This window comes from Oryx dammah, unplaced genomic scaffold, assembly GCF_014754425.2.
Source record: "Oryx dammah isolate SB20612 unplaced genomic scaffold, SCBI_Odam_1.1 HiC_scaffold_5, whole genome shotgun sequence".
In the NCBI taxonomy this organism is placed as follows: domain Eukaryota; kingdom Metazoa; phylum Chordata; class Mammalia; order Artiodactyla; family Bovidae; genus Oryx; species Oryx dammah.
Window position 1 is genome coordinate 67,483,299 of NW_024070189.1, and position 12,759 is coordinate 67,496,057.

The following is a 12,759-nucleotide window of genomic DNA, read 5'->3' on the forward strand; positions in this document are numbered from 1 at the left end:
AACTGATGCTTTTGAACTGTGGTGCTGGAGAAGACTCTTGAGACTGCAAGGAGATCCAACCAGTCCATTCTAAAGGAGATCAGTCTTGGGTGTTCAGGAATGATGCTAAAGCTGAAACTCCAGTACTTTGGCCACCTCATGTGAAGAGTTGACTCATTGGAAAAGACTCTGATGCTGGGAGGGATTGGGGGCAGGAGGAGAAGGGGATGACAGAGGATGAGATGGCTGGATGGCATCACTGACTTAATGGACGTGAGTCTGAGTGAACTCCGGGAGTTGGTGATGGACAGGGAGGCCTGGGCGTGCTGCAATTCATGGGGTCTTAAAGAGTCAGACACGATTGAGTGACAGAAGTGAACTGAACATCTACTAGATGCCTCAGGGTTAAATATGAGCAACAAAGTAGCCTGTAAATAATTGTAGGCAGAGGACTGTTTTGTCATAGGAATGATCAACCACCTGAACATGAGCTTGATTTCTCAGACATGTTACTTACACTGCCACAAAACAGAAGATAAATAAAAACAGAATGAAATGTCTGATACTTGACCGTTTATTTTTAGTTAGTTCAGTCGCTCAGTTGTGTCCGACTCTTTGCAGTTTATTTCTAAGTAATCTCAAATATACAGACAAGTACCATGAGCAGTAATAGTACAATTAACATACGTAGTAACAGTTACCTATATTCACCCGTTAGTGTTATACCACTTTTCCTTCCTCATCTTTTCTTTCCTTCTCTCTCAACAGTTGCACATTCTGTGATATTTGTCTTGTAAGTATTTTAGTTACGTATTTCTTAAGAATATAAATATCTGCCACATGATCCCATAATTCCACATAAGTACATTTGTCAACTTCAGAAAAATGTAACCTGGATACAATACAATTGTGTAATATTTTGAATGCAAAAGGAATATAAAATTAGAGAGCTTTCCAGTCCAGGGAAACAATTCCTCCACAAGGGATGAATATGGGATGACACATTATGGTATGCAAATCTGAAGAATAATATTGGCATAAGACCATAAAATTCTGATTTATAAAGTGAAGAAAATAAACCATCAGTATAAAAATGTTTTCTTCTATAGTTTTCTAAAAGACAGCTCCACATTCAATATTTTCTTTAGAGCCCCTGTGACATCCTTATTCCTCAGACTATAGATAAAAGGGTTTAGAACAGGAGTGAGTATGATGTAAAAGGCAGACACAGCTATGTCTTTCTCAGAGGTGTGGTAGGAGATGGGGAGCATGTAGGTGTAGATGGCAGCTCCATAGACGAGGATGACCACAGTCATGTGTAAAGAAAAGTGGTGAAAGCCTTCTTCCTGCTATCTGCTGAATTCATCCTGTGGATAGTGAGGAGGATGAATGAATAGGAGCTTGAAATGACCATCACAGGGATGAGGAGCATGAGGGCACAGCAGAGGTACGTGAATGTCTTATAGAGGGAAGTGTCTGAGCAGGAAACTTCATTACAGCCAAGACCTCACAGAAGAAATAATGAATCTCCTGAAGTTTGCAGAAGGGGAAAGTCATGGTGATGGGTGTGAGCATAAAGCCATCCACTGATCCCAGGAACCAGCAGCTATACACCAAGAGGAGATACATCTTACGTTCATGAGAATAGAATAACAGAGTGGATGGCAGATGGCCACATAGCGAGCATAGCTCATGGCAGCCAGAGGAAAAATTTCTGAACCTCCTAGTATTAAATAGAGAAACATCTGTATTCAGGGGCTGAGATCTTATTCAAAACTATGACCTGCTCCATGAGCATCTTGGGCACAGTGACAGAAATATACATCATGTCCATGAGAGACAAATGACTGATGAAAAAGTACATAGGGGTGTGGAAGTGGGCATTAGAATGTATTAGAAGGATCAGGAGGTATTTTCAGACAAGACCATCAGGAAAATCACAAATATGACCACACAAAGGAGAGCTGGGTGCTTAGACTGAGTGAAGATCCCCGCCATGATGAAACCACTGTCCATTGTCATTAGTTACCCAGGTGGAGTTGTTCATGAAATTTCACCTAGATTTTACCAAGAAGAGCTTTGAGATGAACAGACCATTCATGGGAAATGACTGTGTGTGTTAGTCACTCAGTCGTGTCTGTCTCTTTGCAACCCTATGGACTTTAGCCCCCCAGACTTCTCTGTCTGTGGGATTTTCCAGGCAAGAATACTGGAGTGGGTTGCCATTCCCTTCCCCAGGTGATGTTCTCAACCCAGGGATTGAATCCAGATCTCCCACATTGCAGTTGATTCTTTACCATCTAAGCCACCAGGGAAGCCCATGGGAATCGACTATCTGAAATGAATGTTTGGTGTGCTTGTAGTATGTGTGTGTGTGTGTGTGTGCATGTGGGCGTGTGTGTGCACAGCAACACAGTTGTGGTAATAAGAGGAAGTGCCATCAGAGTATGGATACTGAGATTCTAGGTAACTACCTATAATTCAACAAAGTTACTGGAAAATTAATAATTGTTTACTTATAATAAAGCTGCTGATTCATGAGATTTCTTGAAGATAGCATTGTTTATCAACAAATATGGAAATTTCCATAATCACTCCCCTATGCAAATATAAAAAGCAAATTTTTTTTTATAAAAGATAATTCTTTTACTTCTAGAGGTTTTGTTAGTCAAGTCAGAATTTGATCAATCTGTTTTAATAATCCAACTGGATCTTAAAATCTTGGAGATGTATTTCATATAAGAAAGAATTATAAAGTAACTGAAACATAATTTGGGGGAAATCCATACCAAAGCTTTGAACACCTTTTGCTTATGGGTTCAGACCATATTGTGAGGGTCTGTGGCTGTGTATAGAGAGTCATTCATTCACAGGAGACTATGGGGTTTCTTAAAACTACCAATCTGTTAGATATTATAAGGGCACTAAAGTCCAAACTGAAGCTGTACTGCTGCTGTGGGTTGAGATTATCATCTACCCAACATTCCTCTGTCTACTTTACATAAAAAGGATAATGTTTGATCTCAGATATGGTTAGGATTAAATGAGGTAAAATAATAAAAATGCTGAGAACATTATCAGTTAGTTTGTGTTGATATTTAAAGTAGCTATTGTATAGATTCTATGTAAGAGATTACTTTTACTGTTACTGTTTTATGGTATGAAATGCATTGCTTCAGTCTGAAAGCTTTAGTATCTGTTAATACATACAATTTCAATTGGTTAATTTCTGTAGTCCTAGACTACTACATGTGTACATATATAATGTGTATATTATATATAATGAGATTTTTATCAGACTCTCTATAAAATAAAGTACAAACTATTTAAATATTTTATATAACTATGATCTATAAATAAAATCACTGCAGATAGTGACTGCAGCCATGAAATTAAAAGATGCTTACTCCTTGGAAGGAAAGTTATGACCAACCTAGATAGCATATTCAAAAGCAGAGACATTACTTTGCCGGCTAAGGTCCATCTAGTCAAGGCTATGGTTTTTCCAGTGGTCATGTATGGATGTGAGAGTTGGACTGTGAAGAAGGCTGAGTGCTGAAGAATTAATGCTTTGAACTGTGGTGTTGGAGAAGACTCTTGAGAGTCCCTTGGACTGCAAGGAGATCCAACCCATCCATTCTGAAGGAGATCAGCCCTGGGATTTCTTTGGAAGGACTGATGCTAAAGCTGAAACTCCAGTATTTTGGCCACCTCATGCGAAGAGTTGACTCATTGGAAAAGACTCTGATGCTGGGAGGGATTGGGGGCAGAAGGAGAAGGGGACGACAGAGGATGAGATGGCTGGATGGCATCACTGACTCGATGGACGTGAGTCTGAGTGAACTCTGGGAGTTGGTGATGGACAGGGAGGCCTGGTGTGCTGCAATTCATGGGGTCACAAAGAGTCGGACACGACTGAGCGACTGAACTGAACTGACCTGATGATGAGTTTATAGCTTCCCTGGTGACTCAGATGGTAAAGCATCTGCCTGCAATGCAAGAGACCTGGGTTCAATCCCTGGGTTGGGAAGATCCCATGGGGAAGGAAATGACAACCCACTCCAGTACTCTTGGATAAATATTCAGGAGTGAAATTGCTGGATCATATGCTACTTCCATTTAAAATTGTTTGAGGAACCACTTTATTTTTTTCTGTAATATTTGCACCAATTTACATTGCAATCAATAGGAATCAAGTGTTCCCTTTCTCCATCTCATCATCACTTATTCAGTTCAGTTCAGTCACTCAGTCATGTCCGAGTCTTTGTGACCCCATGGGCTGCAGCACATCAGGCTTTCCTGTCCATCACCAACTCCCAGAGCTTGTTTACACTCATGTCCATTGAGTTGGTGATGCCATCCAACCATCTTATCGTCTGAAATCCCCTTCTCCTGCCTTCAATCTTTCCCAGCATCAAGGTCTTTTAAAATGACTCAGTTCTTCACATCAGGTGGCCAAAGTATTGGTTTCAGCTTCAGCGTCAGTCCTTCCAATGAATATTCAGGACTGATTTCCTTCAGAATGGACTGGTTGGATCTTACAGTCCAAGGGACTCTCAAGAGTCTTCTCCAATGCTACAGTTCAAAAGCATCAATTCTTCAGCACTCAGCTTTCTTTATGGTCCAATTCTCATATCCATACATGTTATCTTTTTGATAATAGTCATTCTAACAGATTTGTGGTGATATTTTATTCTGGTTTTGATTTGTATATTCCTGATCACTAGTAATGTTAAACATCTTGTCTTATGCCTAATGGCCATCTGAGTGTCTGCTTTGCAAAAACGTCTATTCCGATATTCTCTCCATTAAAATGGAGAGATAAAAAATAGCAAAAAAAATTCAGCCTTCTTAATGGTCCAACTCTCACATCTGCACATGGCTACTGGAAAAACCAAAGTTTTGACTATACAGAGCTTTGTTGGCAAAGTGATGTCTCTTTTTTTAATACAATGTCTAGGATTGTCATAGCTTTTTTTCCAAGGAGCAAGTGTCTTTTAATTTCATGGCTGCACTCACCATCCACAGTGATTTTGGAGCACAAGAAAATAAAATATGCCACCATTTCCATTTTTTCCCCATCTATTTACCATGAAGTGATGGGACCAGATGCCATGATCTTAGTTTTTTGAATGTTGAGTTTTAAGCTAACTTTTTCACTCTTCTCCTTCACTTTCATCAAGGGCTCTTTAGTTCTTCCCTTTCTGCCATAAGGGTGGTGTCATCCACATATCTGAGGTTATTGATATGTCTCCTGGCAGTCTTGATTCCAGCTTGTACTTCATCCAGCCCATTTAACTTATATGCAGAGCACATTATGCAAAATGCCAGACTGGATGAAGCACAAGCTAGAATCAAGATTGCTGGGAGAAATATCAGTAACCTCAGAAATGCAGATGACACCACCCTTATGGCAGAAAGTGAAGAGGAACTAAAGAGCTTCTTGATTAAAGTGAAAGAGGAGAGTGAAAAAGCTGGCTTAAAACTCAGTACTCAAAAAATGAAGCTCATGGCATCCAGTCTTATCACTTCATGGCATCCAGTCTTATCACTTCATGGCAAATAGTTTGAGAAACAATAAAAACAATGACAGAGTTTATTTTCTTGGGCTCCAAAGTCACTGCAGATGGTGACTGCAGCCATGAAATGAAAAGATGCTTGCTCCTTGGAACAAGAGCTATGACTAACCTAGATGACATATTAAAAAGCAGAGACATCACTTTGCCAACAAAGGTCCATTTAGCCAAAGCTATCATTTTTCCAGTAGTTATGTATGGATGTGAGAGTTGGACCATAAAAAAAGCTGAGTGCTGAAGAATTGATGCTTTTGAACTGTGGTGTTGGAGAAACTCGAGAGTTCCTTGGGTTGCAAGGAGATCAAAACAGTCACATCTAAAGGAAATCAATACTAAATACTCATTGGAAGGACTAATGCTGAAACTGAAGCTCCAATACTTTGGCCACCTGATGCAAAGAGCTGACTCAATGGAAAAGACCGTGATGCTGGGAAAGATCGAAGACAGGAGGAGAAAGGGACGACAGAGGATGAGATGGTTGGATAGCATCACTGACTTAGTGGACACGAGTTTGAGCAAGCCCCAGGAGTTTGTGATGGACAGGGAAGCCTAGTGTGCTGCAGTCCATGGGGTCGCAAAGAGTTGGACATGACTGAGAGACTGAACTGAACTGATAAAGAAAATAATCCATCCATATATAAATAAAATCAATTAATGTTGTTAGGTATACATTAATAGACCACAAGTCTATTTTTTAAATAAAATTGAGGACAGTGGCTGCCTTTCAGGCAATAAGGGTGTTGGATAAACAGATATAGAGACTTCAGGCATGAGGGAAGTTTTCCTTATATATGTGGAGGATGGGTACTTTGTGGTAGCTTTACATACATTTCATAAAGTATAACCTTTAAACCAAAACACTTTTTTGCAATGTTAATTTTCACAATACAATTTTATATTTTGGAAGAATGAATTGATTAGAAGAATATAGAAGATGACAGGAGAATATTTTGCTATAGTTTTTGAATGTAATGTACTACATATCAATTAAGTGGCAGCTGGAAATACTGAAGGTGAAAAATTTTTAAGAAAATAATTCAGAAATTTTTCAAATTGTTCTTTATTAAATTGAGAATTAATTTCCATTTCTCTTCCTTGAGAATGGAAAACCACTTTCCATTCTCCACATACCATTAGGTATGTTTACTTCTATCCTTGCCTTTTACAATTTCCAAAACTCTAATATTAGAACAAATATTGTAAAATTGATATACTAGCACATATATTTAATTTTATATTAATGAATTATATACAATTCATTAGAACTGGAATGCAAGAGTGGGGAGTCAAGAAATACCTGGAGTAACAGGGAAATTTGGCCTTGGAGTACAGAATGAAGCAGGGCAAAGTCTAATAGAGTTTTGCCAAGAACGCACTGGTCATAGCAAACACCCTCTTCCAACAACACAAGAGAAGACTCTACATGTGGACATTGACAGATGGTCAATACTGAAATCAGACTGATTATATTCTTGGCAGCCAAAGATGGAGAAGTTCCATACAGTCAGCAAAAACAAGACTGGGAGCTGACTGTGGCACAGACCATGAAGTCCTTACTGCCAAATTCAGACTTAAGTTGAAGAAAGTAGGGAAAAGTACTTGACCATTCAATATGACTCAAGTCAAATCCCTTATGATTATACAGTGGAAGTGACAAATAGATTCAAGGGATTAGATCTGATAGAATGCCTGGTGAACTATGGATGGAAGTTCATGATATTGTACAGGAGGCAGGGATCAAGACCATCCCCAAAGAAAAGAAATGCAAAAAGGCAAAATGGTTGTCTGAGAAGGCCTTACAAAATAGCTGTGAATAGAAGAGAAGCAAAAGGCAAATGAGAAAAGTAGATATACCCATCTGAATGCAGAGTTCCAAAAAATAGCAAGGAGAGATAAGAAAGCCTTCCTCAGTGATCAGTGCAAAGAAATAGAGGAAAACAATAGAATGGGAAAGTCTAGAGATCTCTTCAAGAAAATTAGAGATACCAAGGGAACAGTTCATGCAAAGATGGGCTCAATAAAGGACAGAAATGGTATGGACCTAACAGAAGCAGAAGATATTGAGGAGAGGTGGCAAGAATACACAGAAGAACTATACAAAAAAGATCCTCACTACCCAGATAATCATGATGGCGTGATCACTCACCTAGAGCCAGACATCTGGAATGTGAAGTCAAGTGAGTCTTAGGAAGCATCACTATGAACAAAGCTAGTGGAGGTGATGGAATTCCAGTTGAGCTACTTCAAATCCTAAAAGATGATGCTGTGAAAGTGCTGAACTCAGTATGCCAGCAAATTTGGAATACTCAGCAGTGGCCACAGGACTGGAAAAGTTCAGTTCATTCCAATCCCAGAGAAAGGCAATGCCAAAGAATGTTCAGACTACCACACAATTGTACTCATCTCACATGCTCGTAAAGTAATGATCAAAATTCTCCAAGCCAGGCTTCAACAGTACATTAACGGTGAACTTCCAGATGTTCAAGCTGGTTTTAGAAAAGGCAGAGGAACCAGAGATCAAATTGCCGACATCCGCTGGATCATGGAAAAAGCAAGAGAGTTCCAGAAAAACATCTATTTCTGCTTTATTGACTATGCCAAAGCCTTTGACTGTGTGGACCACAGCAAACTGTGGAAAATTCTTCAAGAGATGGAAATACCAGACCATCTAATCTGCCTCTTGAGAAACCTATATGCAGGTCAGGAAGCAACAGTTAGAACTGGACATGGAACAATAGACTGGTTCCGAATCGGGACAGGTGTATGCCAAGGCTGTATAGTGCCACCTTGCTTATTTAACTTCTATGCAGAGTACATCATGAAAAACACTGGGCTGGATGAAGCACAAATTGGAATCAAGATTGCTGTGAGAAATATCAATAACCTCAGGTATGCAGATGACACCACCCTTACGGCAGAAAGCAAAGAAGAACTAAAGAGCCTCTTGATGAAAGTGAAAGAGGAGAGTGAAAAAGTTGGCTTAAAGCCCAACATCCAGAAAACTTAGATTATGGCATCTGGTCCCATCACTTCATGAGAAATAGATGTGGAAACAGTGAGAGATTTTATTTTTTGGGCTCCAAAATCACTGCAGATGTTGACTGCAGTTATGAAATTAAAAGACGCTTGCTCCTTGGAAGAAAAGTTATGATCAACCTAGACAGCATATTAAAAAGCAGAGGCATTACGTTGCTAACAAAGGTCCATCTAGTCAAAGCTATGGTTTTTCTAGTAGTCATGTATGGATGTGAGACTTGGACGATAAAGAAAGCTGAGCACCAAAGAACTGATGCTTTTGAACTGTGGCATTCAAGAAGACTCTTGAGAGTCCCTTGGACTGCAAGGAGATCAAACCAGTCCATCCTAAAGGAAATCAGACCTGAATATTCATTGGAAGGACTGATGCTGAAGCTGAAACTCCAGTACTTTGGCCACCTGATGCAAAGAATTGGGTCATTTGAAAAGACCCTGATGCTGGGAAAGATTGAAGGTGGGAGAAGAAAGGGATGACAAAGGTCGAGATGATTGGATGGCATCACTGACTCAAGGCACATGAGTGTGGATAAACTCTGGGATTTAATGATGGACATGGAGGCTTGACATGTTGCAGTCCACAGGGTTGCAAAGAGTCGGAAATGACTGAGCAACTGAATTGAACTGATAATGCATTATATGCTGTTTACTCTAAATTTAGATTAATTGGTAATTGGATGATGACAAGATAAGTTAAAAGATATTTCATATTTTATACAGAGTGAATTTAACTTATTTTAATGTATTTAGTATATTTAATTTAATATGTTAAATTTAATTTAATATATAAAATATATATTTTTACATGCTCCCTTTTCATTTCAGTGTAAATCTATGCTTAATTTGGTTTTTATAGTTTCCTGATATCTCCACTGCCTTTTTAATACTCATGTCTGTTCATTTGCTGGTCCTCTCTTTGAAATGTTCTTTTGTCTCTTTACATGTATCTGATCTTTAGTTTAGGATAACCCCTCAAATCTGGGCTTCCCATCTAGATGCTGCAGGGCTTTCTGGGTGCAGTCATCTCATAGTTCTTGTGACTGGGAGCTCATGTCTACACAGCTCTCTCTCCACTAACAAATAAACTCCTTGAAGTAAGGGTTTGTGTTCTGGCCACTGTTGTATCTCTCAGAAATTGCAGACTATGTGCAATATAGAAGGTAATCCATCAAGATATAATAAGTGATTAAATGATTCAAGAATCTAGGAACAGCTGCTTTTCAGAGAGTTTGACAGAATGGCATTACATCATTTACATCAAATGATATTTGAAAATTATACATTTGTGACTTGACACAAATGTAATATAGTTTTACAATTTAATCAAATACTTCCAAGAAACTGCCCAATTGGAAGATGAAAAAAATACCAGAAATGCTGTAGTTTAATTCAGCAGACAGCTCACGAGCTCCTCTCAGGTGACAGAGAATCTGCACTGACTCCCTCTTATACATGAAGATGTGGAACAGACACACAGAGGCAGAGTCATGGGCAAAGTCATCTTGATTCTGTCACACCTTAGAAAGGGCAACATTTTTTTTTTTCTGTGTATCACATTTTTTATTGAATTAAAAAATTTTTAATATAAATTTATTTATTTTAATTGGAGGTTAAATGAAATGAAGTCGCTCAGTTGTGTCCGACTCTTTGCATCCCCATGGTCTGTGGCCCATCAGGTTCTTGTCCATGGGATTTTCCAGGCAAGAGTGCTGGAGTGGATTGCCATTTCCTTCTCCAGAGGATCTTCCTGAACCAGGGATCGAACCCGGGTCTCCCACATTGTAGGCAGACGCTTTACCGTCTGAGCCACCAGGGAAGCCTGATTGGAGGTTAATTACTTTACAATATTGTATTGGTTTTGCCATACATCAACATGAATCTGCCACAGGTATACACATGTTCCCCATCCTGAACCCCTCTCCCTGTAAAAAAAAAAAAAAAAAAAAAAAGGGCAACTATTTATCTAGACCTTTCAAGGGGTCAGGCCCTGGACTGGGCCAATGAACTAAATTCACTTAACATTCAAATTCCATGATGATGCTTATATTGCTAATTCTATTTTAGTGGAGCGAAAATAAGGCAGTGGTGGCATAATCAGCTCCTCAGAGCTGCTTAGTAGCAAATCTAAGATTTAGCTGGAGGTCCTTATGGTTCTACACTGTTTCTCACACCTCCACCCCCTGAAGGCAAAAAAGAGGCTAGGATTTATAGAGATAGAAAGAGAACTCACAGTTTGGAGCAGGTGTTAGGGCTGTCTGTGTATATTATGCCACTTAGTCTTACAAGTAACTTGATTAAGAAGTTTTTCTTTCCCTGTCTAAAAACCAATATATGTAAGCAATTGAAAAGTTTTGGGAAAGCTAAAAATGTCACACAACTCATACTAAAATGATCAATAAACTTGGGATATGAGAGCAGATAAAAAGGCACTATGTGCAGTTTTCTTTATGACAGCTATTATATCACAGACAAATGGAGTACAAAGACATTGAATATAATGAGATAAATTATGATAGGTAAATCATATGGTGAAGAAATATCACATGCATAAGAAAGAAGAAAGTGATTACTGGGCTCAGTGTTTGCAGCCCTGGAAACAGGTGACAAAGGAGAGGGGAAATAGGGAGGGGAGGAATAATATATATAGGGGAAAAATACATGGTCATCCTCAGGTTTTCCTCTTTACAACTTTCCTTAGGCTCAGCCCTGACTGCATCCTGCTGCTCAGAGCCCCTGTGACATCCTTATTCCGGAGGCTGTAAATGAGGGGGTTCAGCACAGGGGTGATGATGGTATAAAAGGCTGACACCATCATGTCCTGCTCAGCTGTGTGGTAGAAACTAGGAAGCATGTAGGTGTAAATTGCAGCACCAAAGAAGAGCAGCACTACAATCATGTGGGAGGAGCAGGTGGCAAAGGCTTTCCTGCGGCTCTCTGATGAACTCATTCTGTGGATGAGGTGCAGGATGAGGGCATATGAGCTTGAGATGACCACAGTGGGGATGAGGAGCATAAGAACACAGCACAGGTACATTACCATCTTGTAGAGGGAGATGTCGGAGCAGGAGAGCTTCATCAAGGCTGGAGCCTCACAGAAGAAACTCAGGATTTTTCTGGAATGACAAAAGGGGAAGCTCATAGTGATGGGTGTGAGCAACAAACCATCCACCATTCCTAGGAACCAGCATCCAGACACCAGGCATTCACAGACCCTCTGGCTCATCAGCAGGGGATAATGGAGAGGTCTGCAAATGGCAGCATATCGGTCGTAGGCCATGGCAGACAGGAGAAAAAATTCAGCTCCAGCGAGCGTCAGATAGAAGAACATCTGGACCCCACAACCTGAGGGAGAGATTGTGTGATCTCCTGTCACCTGGCCCAGGAGCATCTTGGGCACAGTCACAGATATGTACATGAGGTCCATGAGGGAGAGCTGGCTGATGAAGAAGTACATGGGGGTGTGCAGGCGGGGCTCCAGGTGGACGAGGATGATGAGGAGGGCGTTCCCAGCTAGGGCCATCAGGAAGAAGATGAAGGTCGCAGTGTAGAGGAGGAGGGCGTGTTTGGTTTCACCAAAGAGCCCCACAAGGATGAAATCAGTATTCAACGTTTGATTCTGTGAAGTTTGATTCTCTGAATACGTGGTCTTGGTTATAGTTTTCATCTGAGGAATAAATGAGTCATTGTTTTCAGATATTTCACATGCATATGATTTCTTAATCATTTTTTTCAATAAGAAAAGTACTTTGAACTATTTTTTCAAATATGAAGTTGTACTGATATAGAATTAAAAGCTAAGTTCTCTAAGAGGTCAGGTTGCATACTGGCCATAAGTCTAGAATAGATTATGAAACAAACCTGGGGAGGTGACAACTCTACAAATAGACAAATTGTTTACAGTCAGTAAATCTTATTTATTTTTTCCCTAAGCTGAAAATATAAAAGGGCTTATCGCATGGGATGATTAGAATGCTAAAGTATGAAACACAGATTAAATCTGTAACACAATGTGAGTGTTAAATGAAGTCATCTAAGATGCTCGCACTCCACTTTTGGACACAGTAGGCCATGCAGGAATCAGTGAAGAAAGATGATGCTAATGTCAACATTAATATTGTTAATGATACTAATATAACCAAAGTTCACTGAAAACTTGTAATCTTAAATATTT

General features: G+C 39.6%; 1 protein-coding gene and 1 pseudogene across 1 annotated transcript; both read right to left on the bottom strand.

The window, feature by feature from the left end:
* Positions 1-1,082: 1,082 nt before the first annotated feature.
* On the bottom strand, positions 1,083-2,026 carry LOC120863761 (annotated as a pseudogene).
* Positions 2,027-11,256: 9,230 nt separating this feature from the next.
* On the bottom strand, positions 11,257-12,312 carry LOC120864503 (olfactory receptor 2T3-like). Its single transcript, XM_040241573.1, has one exon. The coding sequence runs from the start codon at positions 12,310-12,312 to the stop codon at positions 11,257-11,259; it is 1,056 nt and encodes a 351-aa protein (XP_040097507.1).
* Positions 12,313-12,759: the final 447 nt, after the last annotated feature.

Excerpts from the sequence above, each read along its gene's own strand:
- LOC120864503 (XM_040241573.1), bottom strand. The coding sequence starts at position 12,312 with ATGATTAAGAAATCATATGCATGTGAAATATCTGAAAACAATGACTCA.